We start from the raw sequence: 20216 nt of genomic DNA on the forward strand, positions 1-20216 counted from the left end.
CCTCCGAAACTGTGAGACAGTAAATTTCTATTGTCTTAGGCCACCAAGTTTGTGATATTTTGTCATGGCAGCCCTAGGAGGCTAATACACAGGTGTGTGTTGCTCTGCCTCCAGTGGGGCAACGCTGAATGTTTCCCCTTTCATGTCACCGCCATGTTTAGAACATTCTGCGGCTTCCCAGCTGTACTCAGATTGAAGGCCACGCTCCTCACCATGACCTACAAGGCTCTGTGGGGCCAACTCTAGACACTGCTTACCCAATATTCATTACCCCTCTTTTTTATTAATAGCACATTGATTTTGTAGCAAGCAAATTTGACTGCTTGTCCCTCTTGCCCTTGCCCTTCTCCTTATTCCTGCCTGGAATGCAGATGTGATGACTGCAGCTTCAACAGCCATCTTGTGAGCATAAGGACAAGAGCCACCTCCTAACGCTAGTGGAGTGGAGAGTTAGACAGAACCTAGGTCCCTGGAGGGATGCTCGTTAAGTCCTCGGATTCAGCACTCTGTTATACGCAAACCTGAATTCTTCCTGACGCATAGCAGTCTGGCCCCAACTCCCCACCTCTACCTTCCCCCTTGCTCTCCATGCTCCAGCCCTGTTGGGCTTCTCTCAATTCCTGAAATCACCAAGTGCTTGTCTGTCTCAGGACCTTGGTACTTCCTGTATCTCCAAACCTCTTTCTCATGCAGTTCAGAAGCTGACTCTTCTCTGTCCTTCAGACCTCAGCTCAGTGGTCCTTCCTGATGCCCCCGTTACACTCTCGTTGCACCTCAGCCTTCTCCCTCTCAATGTGTTGTACACTTGTGATGACTGACTTGCCTTTTTTTTTTTTTTTTTTGGCTGTGTTGTGCAGCGTGTAGGATCTTAATTCCCCAACCAGGGATTGAACCCAGGCCCTCGGCAGTGAAAGCGCAGAGTCCTAACCACTGGGCCGCCGGGGAGTTCCCTTGACTTGACTTTTACATTTGTTTTGTCCACACTTGCCTTTCCTGTAAGACCATAACTTCCCCACGGGTAAGGTCAGCTTCTTCCTATGGTGTTTAAATGATAATAAATGAATGACCATTCATAGTTTCAGAGCAGGACCGTTCAAAGCACAGTTTGTTGAAAGCCTTCTCGTCCTTTGTTTTATTGCTACCACCATGCATTCTAGTGACCAGGATGGGATGGTATTACCAAACAAAGCAGGACAGCAGCTCATGGGGAACAGGTACTGTCAGGTACAGTGGGAGTCAATACAGCTCCCACCTAGGAACCTGAGAGGAGGCCAATGTTTAAAACTGCTGCTTGGAGGCTTGGAAAGGGGTCCTGTTTCCATCACCTGATGCCTGGGACTCGCCTGGTCAGAGCGTCCATCAAACCTCCAAGCACTGGACATGAGGGTCCCTGCACAGAAGCCACGCTCTGCAGCTGTGAAACCCAAACAGACGTTAACACGTCTCTTGCTGCCTCATCTAAGAGGCAAAGGGTGGGGTGGCTGGGGACAGTTAGCCCATTGCTGTGAGTTCTTGGTCCATGAAGGACAAACGGTCCACAGCCCCAGCCGGTGCCGCTCCGCTGCGGAGCCAGGCTGTGTGCTGTTAGGGGATCCTGGGACAGACCTGTCTCATTCTTTGAGTTCCCAAGGAGCCCTCCAACGGCACCTCTTAACTGACAAAAAGTCTTCAACCATGCTGACTCTAGGAGAGTCAGAAACTAAACGAGTTGCTGCCTCTAACTCCCAGGCACACACTCTCTCCAATGTGTCAGCAGATCCCCGGGTGAGCACGGGCCTCCGTACCTATGGGTCCCCTGCTCAGGCCAGGTGGGTGAGGCTGAGGCTCTGCTTCTGGCCTCAAAAGTGCCAGGTGCAGCTGGCCTGCCAGGGGAAGGACTGCCTCAGGGGGCAGCGCCATGCAGGTCCCCGACAGGCCCCAACAGACCACCTCTCCTGGCATGGGGTGACTGCTTATCCCCAGGACAGTGAAGCCGGGAGCGGTATCTATTCCAAGCCCCGGCCTAGGGAGGCTCCATGGTGATGGGTGAGGCCAAACTGCAGCTTAGAGAGGAGGGGACAATTTGGAGCTGGGGTCACTCCTGGGCAGGGCGAAGAACGAAGCCCTCAGGGGTTGGGGGGGGGCGGTGAGGTGCTTGGGAAAATGGGAGGAAAGAGAAGGGAAGTTGGCCTTTGCAGATCTGCGACAGTTGTGCATGACAACCCTGGGAGATGAGTGCTACCATGAGTCCCGTTTTATAAGTGGGGAAACCGAGGCCCACATAACTCTCTGAAACCAGGCCAGTCTCACTCAAAGGCAGTGACTTTTCCTCTGTCCACTGTTTCTCGGGTCTTTAAGTGACCGCCCCACTGGAAGGCGACTTGGGCTGCTTATTAGTGATTGGTTAAAACGTCTCACATCAGAAGAACCAGAGTGGATCCTTTCTGGAGCACAGAGTTCAGGGACCGTGTCCCAATCCCCTCCTCACCCCTAGCACCTTCCCAGCGCAGGGCTGGCACCTGGCACATGGTGGGTATTAGGGACCTGCTTGTTGAATGGGTGCAGTCACCAGGACCCCACAGCTGATGGTGCCGGAGACTGTGCTGACAATGTGCTGTGTGATGCCAATAAGGACAGCATCCTCCCCCAGCACTGATGGCAGGTGACACACAAGCCACGTGTGAAGGAAGCAGCTGCCTCCTCTGGGAATCCAAGTCCGTGGAAATCACTCCCATAGCTGGGACATCCTGCCCAAAGGAATGCACCTCCAACTCCCCGTCTTCTTTTCCTGAAATGCCCGTATCATCACCTTAGGAGGTCCTTCCAGTCAGAAGACCTGAATTGCTGCACTTGAGGCTTGAAGCATGTCAGTTGGGCTGTATTCCTGTCCCAAGTGGGGCAGAGTAGGAGGAGTTTGGGATGCAGGGAAGGGGAAAGAAAAACAGTTCTCTGTCAAAGGAGGAAGGAAGGGAGGAGGGAGGGAGGGAAGGAGGAGGAAGGAGGAGGAAGTGTTAGCTTCACTTCTCCGAGGAAGCGAAGCTAACACGGGAGATGCTCTCAGGCCATGGAAGGAAACCCTGGCTCCACCTCCTCAAACTCGGAGGAAGAGTACTCGATCATGTGACTGAGAGTCCAGCAGGGCAGCAAGTGTGGAACACGGGGCCTCTGGTGTCATCAGGGCTTTGTCCTGAGTGTGACTGCTGGTCCACAGAAACGAGAAGGAAGCCAGCCCTCACATCCGGCTTCAATAAATATATGCTGGGGTCTTTCCTGGTGGCACAGTGGTTAAAAATCTGCCTGCCAAAAAAAAAAAAAAATCTGCCTGCAAATACAGGGGACACGGGTTCGAGCCCTGGTCCGGGAAGATCCCACATACCACGGAGCAACTAAGTCCATGCGCTACATCTACTGAGCCTGCACTCTAGAGCCCACAAGCCACAACTACTGAAGTCTGCATGCCTAGAGCCTGTGCTCCACAACAAGAGAAGCCACTGCAACGAGAAGTCCATGCACCCCATCGAAGAGCAGCCCCACCCCCGCTTGCTGCAACTAGAGAAAGCCCACGCGCAGCAACGAAGACCCAATGCAGCCAAAAATAAATAAATTAATAAATCATTTTTAAAAAGACCCAACACAGCCAAAAATAAATAAATAAATTTATAATAAATAAATATATAAATGCTGGGTGAGTAATAAAGAGACAGAATTGAGGAGGGTGTCGAAAGACAGAGAAAGCAGCCCTGGTTCCTGACAGCTTTCCAGGTCCCTAAGGTCAGGCTGTCCTTCATCTCCAGCCCTTCGATCCCGTGACAGGTCTCTGCACCGTATCTATAAACCTGTCCCCTGAGACAGCTGGAATGGCTCCTCGGACCCAAAAGAGCCCTAATGAGTCTTTCTCACGGGGTGATCAGGGGAAGTACCTCCAGGGATACCACAGATAGTCCTTCACCAGCACAGACAGTGAGAATCTGCATGGGAAGAGAGAAATGAGAAACCAAATTTCTGGGAGAATTTTTTCCTGGCAACACACTAACCACCATGTTTTTTCTTCTACAAAGTCAATCACCACTGGCTTCTTGACTTGGCGGTGGCTTGGAAGTCAACAACCTTGGGGGTGCTTCCCGTCTGCCACTGCAGGTCCCTGATCATGCTGCCACCGGCACCCGCAGTTTTGAAGGCAAAGTCCACACACAGCAGAGACTGATAACTGTCTCCCAATAACCACTCTCCCCTTCTTCCTCTAGTAGCAGAATCTTCCAGTTTTAGTTAGGCACGTGGGCACTGAGCTAGACTACGTTTCCCAGCCCTCCTTACAGCTAGGAGACATGACTATGCCTGGCCAGTGGAAGATGAGCAGAATGACTGTCCTCAGTAGGAACTGGGGGACTCTCACCTTGCCCAGTTCTCATTGTTTGGGACGCAGATGTGATGGTGGGAGCAGAAACAGCCATTTTGGACCACAACATGCGAGGCACATGTTGTAGAGGGGATCTGGCTCCCTAACACCATAGAGACACTACATCAACTCCTGCTTACTTATGCTCACACTATTACATGTGAGAGAGGAATAAACCTCCTTCACGTCTAAGTACCTTGTCAGTTGGCCATTTTTTACAACAGCTGAAACTGTATCCTAAGCCCAGTCAATTCGAAGCCTTCTTCACATATTCCATATAGATATGTCTCTTGAAAAGGACTTCGAGGCCGCGCCCGGCAGTGAACTTGCCTGAGGAATTCACCCAATTCACAGATGTCACCGCATCTGACCTGCTGTCTGTGGGGCAGTCCTGATAACCCAGAGGGCAGCCCTCCAGGCACTGTGGACTGGAGGCTAGAAGCTGAGATAGGGTGACCTGACATTACAGAGGGTCAGGGAGCTTAGCACGAGCCAGACCATTTGGCAAGTCCGCCAAAGGGAACTATGTTTCTTTGAAATGCCTGCAAGAAACCCCAGTCGATAAACCACATTCATTTTGGTAGGCAGAATGATGTGGCTTTCAAACATTTTTGACCATGAAATCCTTTCTTCCAATTAAACTTCCATGGAGGCGCAATACATAAATCACATCAAAGTAAGGCCACTCGGGGGGAAGGAAGGAGAAGGGCCTGGAGCCCAGCCTGCTGTGCTTCTTCCTTCCCCACCACCCTCCATCCTACAGCAGCCCGTGAAGCACCTCTGGGAACCCTTAGGGTTCCGTGGAGTGCAACTTGAAAACCGCTGCTTTAGGATCAAGGGCAGGGGCTGTGGAGTTAGCAGACCCAAGTTCAAAAACTAGCTCCACTACGTAATAGTTGGTGCAAAACATCCCTCTCCTCTCTGAGCATCAGTTCCCTCATCAGTAACCTTTCTTGCAGAGCTCTTGAAAGGATTAGACAAAACATAGCAACATAAAGCTCTTAGCCCAGTGCCTGGTCCGCAGTAGGTGTTTGAAACGTGGGAGCTATTAGCATGATTCTGTTGGACCTTTCCAGGAAAGGTCTTGATTGTGGAGGCTGCCTCCTCAAAACCATCCCCAGCCCCCTCTTCAGCACCTGCTGTTACAACGTCTCTTCTGCCTCAATTATTCATGCCCAGAGCCTGCCAGGCACTCCATTTCTGACAGCAGGGCAGCATTTACCTTGGCTGGGCTCAAGACGTTTCTGGACAGGAACTCTGGCTAAGCTGTCACCGTCAGCCCATCACCTGCCAGCCAACTGGCAAGTGGAAATGCCGGGGCGAGCAACCAAGGGCATCCTGCAGGGCCTATTGGAGAGGTCTGGCCAGCCGTGCCGGTTAGAATGGCACGCCAGGAAGCTGAATCCTACCCAGGACATGCTGAGGGGAATGCTGGGGGAACGGGCATCCTATTCCCCGCCTCCACCGTTCTAGGAGGCTTTACAAGGCCAGTAGGAATGTTTCCTAGATCCCTGCTACTCAGAGTCTGGCCCAGAGACCAGCGGCATCAGCATCACCTGGGAGCTCAGCAGAAATGCAGAATCCAGGGCCCAACCCGAAACCTGCTGGGTCAAAATCCGCATTTGAGCAAGCTTCGTAGGGGATTATCTTGCACAGTAAAGCTTGAAGAGCGCTGGTTAAGAAGCACCCTCTGTCTGGACCAACGCATCACTCATTTTGGTTTCTGAAGACTCCAAGGACAGAAAGACCTGGGTTCTTGTCCTGGCTGTGCCACTCACTAGCTGTGCAACCTTGGGCAAGCACTTCACCTCTCTGTTCCCAGATAGTATTAGAAACACCTGCCTCCTGGGGTAGTTGGGTGGATGAAATATAAGGCCACAGAGTGAGGCCACCGCTCAGGAAGGGCTCCTTTAGTTCCCTTACCTCATTCATCCACATGATGACCTCCATCTACCCTCTGGAGGTATTTACGCCTCAGGCTGAAATAAACCACCTGGAACACTTGTCATCACAGAAGTGCGGAAAACAGGTCCCCCTGGACTAACCCGGGAAGGGAGGGACCCAGCCTAGACAAAGGGGTATTTGCATGGTGCTGAGGGCCTGGGGTAAAGAGGTGTCAGGGTGGGTGAGGCTGACCTGAGAAGGTCCTGGGAGTGGGGATTTGGACCAGGCTTGGAAAGAGCGTGTGAGCTGGCTCTCTAGACAAAGCATTTTTTAATACCCCTCACGCTTCATGGAAGGAAAAGAAGCATCTTATCCTGACACTGATTCTACGTGTGGGCTTTTGGAGGATATCAGTCAACCAGAGATTTTGATAGCATCAATATATATCATATAACCACAGAGAATTAGGAAATAAGGAAAGACAAAAACAGGCCACCCCATCTCTCACCTTGTCCTGTTCTGCCATATTTCCTTCTAGTCTTTTTCCTATGAATGTAATTTCACGTGGTTATAATCCTGCCGACTATCCAGTTGTGTGGACTGCTTCTGTCATGTTTCATGATATCTGAAGCAGTTTTTGATGTTGAACATGGTCTTTTTTTTTTTTTTTTTTTTTTGCGGTACGCGGGCCTCTCACTGTTGTGGTCTCTCCCGTTGTGGAGCACAGGCTCCAGACGTGCAGGCTCAGCGGCCATGGCTCATGGGCCCAGCCGCTCTGCGGCATGTGGGATCTTCCCGGCCCGGGGCACGAACCCGTGTCCCCTGCGTTGGCAGGTGGACTCTCAACCACTGCGCCACCAGGGAAGCCCTGAACATGGTCTTTTAACCATCATTTGTAAAGGCGTCATGGCCATCTACTCAGAAGAAAACCCACAATTTTATTAACTTTTTCCTTACTGTTGGGCACTTGGTAGTTTCCAGCTTTTATGCTCTATTTTTCTATTTTTAAATACTACTGTGATAAATTTGTTGATACACTTGCCATGTCCCGGATTATTTCCCCTGCTTCAAAGCCTTGGATATGAAGCAGAACTTCTCAATCTTTAATGTGCATACAAATCACCTGGGAATTAGATCCTGATACTGCAGGTCTGAGGGGCCTGACCTGCATTTCTAACAAGCTCCCACCATACGTTGAGGAGTCGTGAGGATATGAAGGGTAGCCCCCGAAGCTTCAAGGCCAGGAAATCCTCTTTTGTTGCTGGGATCCCATTTTTGTACTTCCAGCTAAGATCTGGGGGAAAAAGCACTACCCTTTTTTTCCGAGACCTTTCTGGTTAACTTTTCAACCAATTAGTTCAACCGATTTTTATAACAACTCTATGAGGCATTCTCAGTCCCACCTTACAGATGAGGAAACTGAGGTTTAGAGTGATGACATGGCAAAGATACACACTATCTACCATATTGGGACCAGAGTAAGATGACCAACTGTCCCGACGTACCTGAGATTGAGGGGTTCAATGCCAAAATCAGGACCATCCTGGGAAAACTGAGATGGTTGGTCACCTTGACCACAGCCTAATTCAGAGTCAGCTAATGTTTATCATTTCCAACCCTGGGCGCCTTTATGTAGATTACTGTATGACACCTTTGCAAGTACACTTAGACAATATAGCATCGCCATTTGACAATGAAGAAATGAGCTCAGAGGGGTTAAGAAATTTTCCCAAGACAAGGGAATTCCCTGGCGGTCTAGTAGTTAGGACTCCATGCTTCCACTGCAAGGAGGCACGTGTTTGACACCCGGTCGGGGAACTAAGATCCTGCAAGCAGCGTGGTGTGGGCAAAAAATTTAAAAAAAAAAAAAAGAAAGAAAAGAAAATTTCCCGGGACTTCCCTGGTAGTCCAGTGGTAAAGAATCCACCTTCCAATGCAGGAGATGAGGGTTCAATCCCTGGTCGGGAACTAAGATCCCACATGCTGCGGGGCAACTAACCCATGCACCACAACTAGGGAGAAGCCCGAGCGCCGCAACGAAGATCCCGCATGCCTCAACGAAGGAAGATCCCGTGTGCTGCAACTAAGACCCGACGCAGGCAAAAAAATAAGGGAAAAAAATTATAAAAAAAAAGAAAGAAAGAAATTTTCCCAAGACAAACAGTCCAATTTTTTAAATGGGCAAAGGACTTAAGTAGACATTTCTCCAAAGAAGATATACAAATGGCCGACAAGCACATGAAAAGATGCTCAACATCATTAGTGATTAGGGAAACTACAAAGCAAAACCACAATGAGATACCAGCTCACATCCACCAGGATGCTATAATTAAAAAAAAAAAAAAAAAAAAAAGGAAAATAACAAGTGTTGGCAAAGATGCAGCAAAATGGGAACCCTCATACATTGCTGGTGGGAATGTAATATGTTTCAGTCACTGTGGAAAACAGTTTGAAAGTTCCTCCGAGTTAAACATAGACTTACCCTATGACTCAGCAATTCCACTCCTAGGTATACCCCCAAAGAGCTGAAAATAGGTACTCAAACACATACACATACACATGTTCACAGTAGCACTATTCACAAGAACCAAAAGGAAGAAACTCAGATGTCTATCAACAAATGAATAGATGAACATAGCTGTGGTATATCCGTACCATGGAAAATATTATTCAGCCATAAAATGGATGAGCCTTGAAAACATTATGCCAGGTGAAAGAAACCAGACACAAAAGGTCATATATGATATTTCATTCATATATGAACTATCCAGAACAGGTAAATTCATAGAAATAGAACATAGATTGGTGATAACCGGGGACTGAAGGGGGTGAGGGATGGGGTGCAACAGCCTGAAAGGTCCAAGATTTCCTTTTGAGGTGGTGAAAATGTTTTGGAACTCGATAGAGGTGATGGTTGCACAACATTGTGGGTATATTAAATACACTTCACTTTAAAATGGTTAATTTTTTGTTACGTGACTCCCACCTCAACAAGAAAGAAAATCAACCAACCAACCAACCAAACAACCAGCCTGCGGAAGGAAAAGGAAAAGGTCAACCAAAGGGACCTGCGTGGGAGACAGACCGCCTGGGCCTGAGCAGCCAGCAGAGGGCGCTGTGGCACGCTCACCGAGCCGGGCAAGGGAGACCACCGGGACTGAGAACCCATCACATGCCTCGCATTTTGCTCTCGAGTCTCAACCCAGGAAGATCAGTACCTACCCTCCCCTATTTGGGAAATCTGAAGCTAGTAGGGGCTTGAAACGCCAGGTTCATTAACTGAGGGTTTAAGTGTCCAGCCCAAGGTCAGCAGCTGGTACGTGCCGGATGGAAGGCCAAGACTGCGGGACCCTTTCCACAGTGCTGAAGACTGGACGTCTGGACTCCACCTCCCACCTCCCTGGACACCCATTCTTCTCACAAAATCTCTTATTGTTTGTCGCTTCAAAATTCAGCTCACGACTTTCCCTCCACCCATCTCCCCCTCAACCCCCAGAAGTCTTCCCCTCACAGCCTTGTCACCTCATCCTTTCCCCTCAGCGCCCGCACTGCCATGGCCGGGTTCTTCCATGAGCAGCGCTTGGGGCTCTTCATGTGTCGATCCTACAAGTCTGTCTGTCCCGTCTCCCCTAGGCCCTTCTGAAGGTCTCCTTTTGGGAACTGCCTCCTTTGGGAGGGTGTAGAAACCAGGAGGGCATTGCACTCACTTGTTCCTCTCGCTGCCCAACTGTCTTGGATGATGTGGTTCCTATCCCACTGTGTGGTCCCTCAGCATTCCTGGGCCTGCCATGGCGGTTGGATGAGCTGGGAAGTTTTGCTTGGGCCAGAGAGGAGAGGAATTCAGGGAAGCTGGGCCAGGAGGAAGACTGGGGTAAGAGGAGGGGAGTCAGAATTTTCTATTAGGGTGTGAACCTGTTCTATTAGGGTGTGAACCTCCAAATCTGACTGCTCTTCAACTTGGTTCCTCCCAAACTGTGACCCAGACATGAACCACAGAACCAAGAAAACCTTTAATTTGGATTTGGAAATCCCCAGGCTTGAAGACATCCGCCTTCAGCCTCCTGGAGAATAAACAGTGGTTCTTCCCGGATTTCTAGCTTAGCACTATGGCTTTCCCCAATCCCTCCCTCGCCCACAAAATTTCCAGTGTTCCCAGGGCCTCAGGACTGGTCTTGGTGGAAAAATCTCTGGAAAGCTTAAGTCCGGACAAGAATCCTATTTCCACAGGGATGTGGTGGTAGAGTGGGCGTGGGAATAAAATCCAAGGAGATGGCTCTGACCAGGGGCCTGCCAGCTCATCCTGGGAGCGCAGCCTGGATGCCTCCAAAGCAAGAGGGTCTGAGTTGGAAGGAGCATTGTGGCGAGGTCGCCAGGCAGGAAGTGCTGGGCAGAAGGGACTAGGAAGATGGGGTTGGGCCAGAGGGGCGAGAAGGGAAGATGGTCAGAGGGGCCTGGGCCAGAGAAGGCCTGGGATGGGGCTGGGCAGAGGGGCTGAGGTGAGGGAGCTGGGCCAGAAGGGAAGCTGGGGCCAGGAGGGTGGACTGAGGAACAAAGAAGGGAGATGATGGGGCTCCGGGGTGGGCGGGGGGGAGGCAAAGGGGATGGCAGCCTACCTGCCAGGCCCGAAGCCCCTCGATAACGGCCCCAGAGCAGAGGGAACTAAAGCCTGGTTCCTGTTGGCAGAGATTAGACTGTGATATGGATAAACTGTTGAAAGCCAAGAAAACTTTATGAAACAGAGCAAATCAAACTTGCTGAAATGTCCCCTTCCTTCCACTTCCCTCTTGCTCAGCCCTCTGCTGCCAAGATCGGGTTTCCTTCGGCCAGAGAGACCCCAGCTCTCAGAGACGCTGACCAGAGACACGGGAGAAGCAGCAGTCTCTGGGCCCCTTCCCGGGGCACCTGCAGGGACCAAGGGGGCCCACCATCCAGGGGAGGGTGAGCGCACAGCCCAGGTGGTGTGGAGGTCTGGCTGTGCTGAAGGGGGCGGTCGTCACCATGCCCCATTGACTGCGGCTCAGTGCAAGGCCTAATGGGTTCAAGGCAGGGTAGGAATGGAGCCCAGGCCCCTCTGAGGATTCTGGCACGAGACCCCCCCGGGTCGCAGTGTGTGCACACATGTTCCGGCATCTATGGCATGTATAAGCACTGACATTCTCTTATGTGTGTGAGAACCCGGGAGTCAGTAGAGTTTGGTCCTTTGAGGCCACTAAGTCCAACAACTCACCCCAGGCACAACCTCTTCTCTTCAACAACCCTGTCTTTCAAGGCCTCTGGAGATGGAGAAATCCCTACTTCCTTTGTTCCTTCAAAAGAGGAACACCCATCATGCACCAGGCACTGGCTACAGAGTGCTAAGACAGTCTTGGGTCTCATGGTGCCTCGGTTTCAGGGAAAGACAGGCAATAAAAACAAATAAATAGATAATTCAGGGCAGGAAGGGATATGACCTGTGGAGGAAAATAGTCTATTCCCTCTGCCCCAGTCACAGCCCTGCAGCTATTAGGAAACAGCCACATCTAGAAGCTTCTCTATACCAGGTTAAATACCCCAAACTCCTTCAACCACGTTGGACTACTCTGGTTTCTAGAAAGCCATTTGAAAGGGGGTTCAAACCCCTCAGCTGTGGTCAGGACAAGAAAAACCCCACAGGATCCCCAGAGCCCCAACCGTGGTCCCTGGGTTTCTGTGGGTTTTCGTGGGTTTCCATGAACACAGCTGGCTTTCCCACCTCCGTCTGTGGCAGCCACTCCACACTCCTGACTCATCCCAGCCCACAGGCAGTGAGGAGCCCCAAGTCTTTTCCTCATGAACTGCTGCTAAGTCACATCTCTCCCACCTTATTCTAAACAGAAGTGCCAGGATTTCTAATTATCCCAATAGTTTCCTCTGGCCTGAGGCCAGCTATCCACCAGCCTGCCAAGGAAGCCTTCCGGTTCCTAATCTGACATTCTGAGCTCTCTTCCAGCTAAGGGAGAAGCCTGGTCTAGAAGTCTGATCCTCCAATCTTCTGGGCAGGGCTGGGGACACCCCTAGCGCAGTCAGAGGGGCCTCCTGCCAGGGTGGCCTTGCTTCTTCACGTGCACTCTTAATGTGTGGCTACTGAGGGGGCCACAAAGCCCCCAGGATGGTGGAAGTCTTGTGGTCAAGTCCAGCCACATGGTGCCTGAGAAAGCCTCAGCTTCCAGTGTTCAGTTTGGCAACCGATTTTAAAATTGGTTTGAAATGTTACAGCTCCCAAGTTCCCACACCTAGAGAGCCATCAGGATCACATGGGGGGACTTTTAAAGAAACAGATTCCCAGGCTCCAGTGTTTCTCAGCCAATCAGTCCAGGGTGGAGCCCGAGAATTTGAGCTGTTTTTTTTTTTTGTGGTATGCGGTCCTCTCACTGTTGTGGCCTCTCCCATTGCGGAGCAACAGGCTCCGGACGCACAGGCTCAGCGGCCGTGGCTCAAGGGCCCAGCCGCTCCGCGGCACGTGGGATCTTCCCGGACCGGGGCACAAACCCATGTCCCCTGCATGGGCAAGCGGACTCTCAACCACTGCGCCACCAGGGAAGCCCTGAGCTGTTTTTTAAGCTCTGGGGTTATTGAATCCACACTGGCTCTTAACGATCCCCACTGCCCTTTCTGAACACCCACAGATAATTGCTTCCAGAAGGCCACGTCTCTGTGGCTCTCTTCTGCAGTGGCCTCTCTGCACAGACTGGACCGTGGCCCTCTGACCATGGTGTCTGGCCCAGAGCAAATACCAGTTCTTTAACCAGTAGCCCAGCAAAGCTGGGGGCTGGGGACAGGGTGAGTTTCCAAGTGTTCCCTTACTTGGGGTACCTCTCCTGCCCTGGCCCTCCATTCCATCAACTCACCATAGCTCCTTGGTTCTGCAGGATGGAGAAGACAGGGCAGCATGGCGGGATTAGGGTGAGGCGAGGGCGGCACTGACCTCGGGTGTAACGGTTAAAGTGGCACCAACAAAAAGAACTTATTTATAAAACAGAAACAGACTCACAGATTTCGAAAACAAGTTTATGGTGACCAAAGGGGAAATGTGGAGGGGAGGGATAAATTAGGAGGTTGGGATTAACATACACACACTACTACATATAAAATAGATAACCAACAAGGACCTACTGTATAGTACTCAATATTCTGTAATAACCTATATAGGAAACGAATCTGAAAAAGAATGACTATAGGTATATGTATAACTGAATCCTTACGTTGTACACCTAAAACTAACACAACATTGTAAATCAACTATACTCCAATAAAATTTTTTTTAATAAAAACATTTAAAAAGCGGCACCTACAGACTCAGTCATCAAGAGAATATTTTAATGCCATATATTTTAAAATCAAATTAGTTAAACTGATGCAGAAAAATCCATGATGAACAAAAGATCAACATTTTAAATAAAGACAGGATCAGTAATGGGGCCAAGCCATGGCTGAGGACGAGGTAAAAGGAAAGATAAGTCACAGAAATGATGCAGAAAGAGAGAGAGTTCAGAGAGTGTATGACCTTGCTCCCTCCGCACCAGGCTGCAGGCTGGCCCTGGTCCGTCTCCCACCCTCACTGGTACAGCCCCTGTCCAGCACCCCTCCTGCAGAGGCATCACAGCTCTTGCTGCTTTGGGGACCCACCCTCCCTGCCAGCTCAGGCTCACGTGTAGAGGTCTTAGCTGCTCCCTGCTGCAGCTTTTCCTAACGTCTTCTCTTCCTTCACCCTGCCCACACCTGGCCCTCCTGTGTATATTGTCCCTGCATTAAATGGAAAGAAAGAAAGAGAGAGAGAGAGAGAGAGAGAGAGAGAGAGAGAGAGAGAGAGAAAGGGAGGGAGGGAGGGAGGGAGGAAGGAAGGAAGGAAGGAAGGAAGGAAGGAAGGAAGGAAGGAAGGAAGGAAGGGAGGGAGGAAGGGAGGGAGGAAGAAAAGAAATGATGCAGGAAAAAATATTAAAACTCTAAAAATATCCTTAGAGAGAGAAGCTATTACATCCGTGACACAAGAACAATGGGAGACTATGTTTTTAAGAAATGATCAGAAAAGAATAAACAGCTCTTGGAAATGAAAACTATGAAAGTAGAAAAAAAATCGGTAACGTTAAGAAAATAAGGTTGAGAATATCGCCCAGAAAGTGGATCAACAACAACAATTACAAGCAAACTAACAAATAGACAACAAAAAATGCAAAGGGATAGAAACAGAAGAGAGAAGAAAGTTTGGGGATCAATCCCCGAGATGGACATCTAATTGAGGGGTGTGGTAGAAACAGGAGAGTACATAGAGAAAAGATGATCAAAGCAATAAAACAAGAAGACCTTCCAGAACTGGCGAATATAAGTCTCTGGGTTGAAACAGTCCATCAAGTGTCCAGCGCAGTGAGAGAGAAAGAGCCCAAACAGGCACTTTCAGAATGCTGGGGTTAAGGGAACACCCCTGAAAGCTTCCAGAGGCGGAGAAAGCAGGCATCTACAGAGATCGGGCGTAAGCGCATCAGACCTCTCAACAGTGACATCAGAAGCCAGAAGACCATGTGAGATGCCTGCAAACTTGGGAAGGAAAATTCTTTTTAATATAGAATTCTATATTCAGCCAAACCATCAATCAAGGGTGAGGATACAATAAAGGCGTTTTCAGATGTGCAAGTTCTCCTCTTCTGTAACCTTTCTCAGAAAGCTAAAAAAAACAAGGGAATGAAGTGGGAAAGAAAAGACACAGGGTCAAGAGAACAGGGTGCCCAGCAAGGAGAGAGATAAGGGAGTTCCAGGATGAAGGAGAGGGAGGTCCCGGGATGGCTGTGGGCAGGCAGGCGAGCACCCGGCCAGGTTGGAGAAGGGTGACGACGGCTGAGAGGTTTCCAAAAAAAAACCCCAAAAAACAAAAACTGACAGGTTTGGCCACACCAAAAATTATATTTAAGGCCAATGGATGTTTAAGATTATATAGCAGTGGACTTCCCTGGTGGCTCAGTGGTTAAGAATCCGCCTGCCAACGCAGGGGACACAGGTTCGAGCCCTGGTCCAGGAAGATCCCACATGCCGCAGAGCATCTAAGCCTGTGCGCCACAACTACTGAGCCTGCGCTCTAGAGCCCACGAGCCACAGCTACTAAACCTGCGTGCCACAACTACTGAAGCTCGCGTGCCTCGAGCCTGTGCTTCGCAACAAGAGAAGCCACTGCAATGAGAAGCCCGCACACCACAATGAAGGGTAGCCCCCGCTCGCTGCAACTAGATAAAGCCCGCGCACAGCAACGGAGACCCAGTGCAGCCAAGAATTAATTAATTAAGAAAAAAAAAGAATATATAGCCATGGTAAGTACAAAAAACTAAGAAAGTAGGTGGGGATTGGGGGCAAGAAAGGCAAAAATGATGCAAGAAAGTAAACAGTGATATTACCCTGATTGGATTAGTGGTGAACAATATTTACCTGATTACAATAAAAAGCAGAGCATATGGATTTAACAGTTGTATTGAGAGCGTGAAACCCCGCTTGGGGGAGTAGATAAAAGGCATATAAAAGGCACTCTTCATCTACACAACAGGCAACCAACAGATAATGTCTAAATGGATTTATCGACAGGTAGCAGTGTAAGCAAATTACTTAGAAATATGGAGATGACCTCCAGGAGAAGGTGCCCGAAGTGACACCTTCTGAGAGAGGGGTGGGCAGGTCCGGAGGAGGGGGGCGGACTGATGTGTTTTGTTTTCTGATTTTAGCACTATTTGGCCTTTTTTTTTTTTTTTTTGCGGTACGCGGGCCTCTCACCGTTGTGGCCTCTCCCATTGCGGAGCACAGGCTCCAGACGCGCGGGCCCAGCCACTCCGCGGCACGTGCGATCTTCCCGGACCGGGGCACGAGGCTGTGTCCCCTGCATCGGCAGGCGGACTCTCAACCGCTGCGCCACCAGGGAAGCCCTATTTGGCCTTTTTGACTGCATGCGCTTCTTGCATTTAAAAAATTAGTTCCTAACATAAAATAAAGAAATGCCAAGAAGCCCATCCTCTTGTTGTTTCTCTTTTCATAGTTTTTCTGCATCCTGAGAACCCATCCTCTTCACCGGCAGCCGTGCGCGCCTCCACACACAGCCATGGGCACATTCACACTCACACGGTCTCACACACACACACACACACACACACTCATCTCAGACACAGCAGCTCACGGTGACAGACACACAGGCAAATGTACATAATACACAATAACCCTCAGACATACATATGATTACAGATTCTCCCACAGACACAGAGGCCCCCATGAGCCTCCCAGGTAGCCAGCTGGGGAGCAGGGCCAGCTCTACAAGGGGCCAATTCCTCCCTGTATTGCCACCCCCAGAACTGCCCCAGGCAGAGGAGGTTTTCTCCTGCAGCATCACCCTAACTGCTTCCTCCACTCGGAGCGCCCTCCCCAGAGGCTGAGCAACCAGAGCCTCTGTACCATGAACCCTCTGGAGCCACATGGTCTGTAGATGGTGCAGAAATGAGGTCGGGGTGGGGCCAGAGCTGGCAGCCGGCTGTGACTAATAATGCCACCTTCATTCAGCTTCTAGTGGAGGCCCTAAGAAGCGGAAGAGTCCAGTGTCAGGAACCCTGTGGACATGCTGTGCATCCTTGAGCAAGTCACTTCACCTCTCTGGGTCCACAAGGAGGTAGGCAAGCCTATGAAGCTCTGAGATGCCAAGATCTTATGACCCAGGCTTGACCCCGCTTCCATCCCCTCTCCCGGGAGCCCTGTCTCCACACCGACGTCCAGGCCCAACCCCAAAGGATACACTCGTGTGTCTGACAAGTGTACATGGGGCACCTGGGGGCCCCCCCACTGCCAATTCCCTCCCGCTCCATGTCCCTCCAGCACTTACCACCACCCTGGTCCCGTTATCCGGCAGTGTGTCAATGGCCAGGGTGCCCCCACCCAGGTCCTGGCTCAGCTGAGTCCTGTCCGGCTCCGACACCTGGCCAGGGATCTCTCGGGCTCTCCGATTCCAGCCCTGCACGGTGGTCCCCTGGACGGCTGCTCCAGAGCCTCGGCCTGCATCCTGACCTGGGAGAACGGGACAGAAAGTTGAGTCCTGACAGTCAGCATGAAGGCCCTGGAGGGGGACCAGCCTGCTTACTCTGCAGAAGCCCTGATTCCCATGCCGTCATTGACTCTGGGGACACTGACATTCAGGGCAGGAGATACCCAGCATGCACTGAGCTCCACCCACACACTTTGCACAGGAAACACTTTAGCCCTCACTCCAGCCCTCCACCGTAGGTATGATGCTCTCCATTTTGCAGACAGGAATCAGCAGCTCACAGAGGTTAAAGAAGGTCATACAGCAGGTAGGGATGGAGATAAGTTTCCCTTATCTGCCCCCAAAGGGATGATTATTCTCAACTTCACTGGAATCATCTGGGGAGTTTTAAAAATTCCTGCTGTCTGAGTTCCACCCCAGAGATTCTGATATAATTGGTCTGCGGTGTGGCCTGTGCGTGTGGATCCTTAAATGACCCCCCGGAGAGCTTTTGAGAAGACCTGGACCTTACACGGCAGACAAGGGTGAGAACAATTGCTCTGGAACATTCCAAACCAGTTCCCTATTTCTCTACCACAAGTGGCACACAATCTCACCTTCCAGGGACTAGAAGCCAGAGAGCAGAGTTCTTTTAGTTCAGGGCTTCTCATCCTTGGTACTACTGACATTTTGGACTGGATAATTCTTTGTTGTGGAGGACTGTCGTATGCATTGCAGGATTTTTTTTTTTTTTTTTTTTTTTTTTTTTTTTTTTTTGCAGGATTTTTTAGCAGCATCCCTGGCCTCTACCCTCTAGATGCCAGTAGCACCTCCTCCCAGGTTGTGACAGTTGAAGATGTCTCCATAGCGGGGACCTCTGTTTAGTCTCATCACTACCTTCAAACACCTTGGGCAAGTCACTTTCCCCATGAAACAAGGAGCTTAGACACCATCAATGATGGCAAATAGATTTCATCTCAAAAGCCATCTCCAATCGATTAGTGACAGCCAGGAGCACTCTAATTGTGAAGAATTCTGAGGTTCCATTTGTGTTTAGCAGGAAAGGTTGTCATGATCAATTAGCAATGTCTGCTGCGGGCACAGGATTGGAGAGTGGCTGCACACAGGCCATCTAGCAGCCGTTCCTTGACTTGATGCTCTCTCCAGTTCCCTCTAGGTCATTAAATTTATTCCAAATGACACAGAAACCATGCTTTTCCATTTCAGAAAGATTTATGCCCCCAAAGATGTGTCTTATACGGTCTCTCCAATTGCCACACCTACTATGGACGTGTATATGGGACACAGACCACCAGACGGGTGGAGGCGGCATTCCCTGTGATCTCCATCAGTTTCAGGCCTGCACTGTGTCAGATGCCCTTCTCCACCTCGACCTGCCCCACCCCCTCCCCAGAGCTCCTGGATGTAGCCCTCTCTCCTAGAGCATCCGCTGGTGGTCTAACTGTGCCTGTCTCCCTGGTAGACTTGAGTTCCCACAGGACCCTCCCACCTTCCGTAAATGTGTATCCTCAGTGCCTCGCAAACAGTAGGTGCTCAATCACTGCATAATTGAGGACACTTTACTGGAGGTAACTTGGGAGCCAACAGAACAGAGGCTGAGAAAAGGCTTGCCCAGGACCAGGCCTGGGACCGGGGCCAGGACCCTGCTGTGGGGCTCTGGTTTGTCATTAGACATTTTATCCAATTAAGTCATTCTTGGCTGCTGGTGCCTGCTGGATCCTTGCCGGCCCCCTCTCACTCCCCTGCCCCTAATCGCAACCAGATGCTCTGGAAAAGATGGAGAGAGGGTGGTCTCCAGACCCCTTCCCCAAGATGTCCACTGGCTGAGATGGACCTGAGCCCAGTGCTGGGAAGGCAGCCTGCCTGTGGCCCAGACCCCAAGCCAGGGCTGTCTTGCCGCTCTCGGGTGGGGCCCACAGCTGCCCCTGGTGGCAGAACTACTTGTGCTGGGCTGGTCTGCCCAGCTCCCTGGGTCCTCCTGCAAGCAGCCCTCAGGCCTGGGCAGGAACCAGAACAGGAAAGGAGCATGTGCAGAGCAAGGAGAGGAGCTCAGCTGGCCCAGAAAGCGTTGCTGGGGATCTGCAGGCATCACAGTCCTGCAACCGAGAGAGGAGGGAGCCTGGGTGGTGGGGGCCTGAGGCCTGGGGAGAGGGCAGGGAGAGGGGCCTAGCCAGAGCTGGGGCCAGGGAGGGCACACCTGCCACCACAACCTGTGTGACCTTGGACCCATCAGTTTACCGCTCTAAGCCTCAGTTTCCTCATCACGAACATGGGGATGACAATCATGCCTGTGGCACAGGCCACCGTGAGCATCAAGGAAGAAAAATAAATGAGAAGGTTTTCTAAACAAGGAGGGGCTTCCCTGGTGGCGCAGTGGTTAAGAATCCGCCTGCCAATGCAGCGGACACAGGTTCGAGTCCTGGTCCGGGAAGATCCCACGTGCCGCAGAGCGTGCACCACAACTACTTGAGCCTGCGCTCTAGAGCCCGCGTGCCACAACTACGGAAGCCCACGTGCCTAGAGCTCGTGCTCCGCAATAAGAGAAGCCACCGCACGTGGACCACAGGGAAGAATAGCCCCTGCTCACCTCAACTAGAGAAAGCCCGCATGCAGCAAAGAAGACCCAACACAGTCAAAAATTAATTAATTAATTTTTTAAAAAAGATCACTCTGCTCCATAAATAAATCTTTCTCCTGATGAGCTCTTGCTCATCCTTCAAGTCTCATGAGATGTCACTTCTTCCCAGTGCCTCCTCTGACATTTCTGCCCCTCACCCCAAATGCTACATGCACCGTCCCAGCCCTGATCCTGACATATTGCTGCTACCTGTGCCACCACAGGCTCTAGGTGCCTGACATAGAGCAGATGCTCATCAAACACACATGGACGATGGAAGGAAGGAAGGAGGGAGGAAGGGAGGGAGGGAGGGAGGGAGGAAG

The 20216-nt window shown here is 50.8% G+C and overlaps 1 protein-coding gene across 2 annotated transcripts in view; it reads right to left on the minus strand.

The window, feature by feature from the left end:
* PLXDC1 (plexin domain containing 1) overlaps window positions 1-20216 on the minus strand; it is a 63955-nt gene that overhangs the window by 39241 nt on the left and 4498 nt on the right. For both annotated transcript variants that reach the window (XM_027094505.1, XM_027094504.1), the window contains exon 2: window positions 17118-17299. In XM_027094505.1, the coding sequence (XP_026950306.1) occupies window positions 17118-17299 (182 nt within the window). The remainder of the gene's footprint in view (window positions 1-17117; window positions 17300-20216) is intronic.

This window comes from Aethalodelphis obliquidens, unplaced genomic scaffold (assembly GCF_003676395.1).
Source record: "Aethalodelphis obliquidens isolate GAN/ISIS:26980383/991018 unplaced genomic scaffold, ASM367639v1 scaffold89, whole genome shotgun sequence".
In the NCBI taxonomy this organism is placed as follows: domain Eukaryota; kingdom Metazoa; phylum Chordata; class Mammalia; order Artiodactyla; family Delphinidae; genus Aethalodelphis; species Aethalodelphis obliquidens.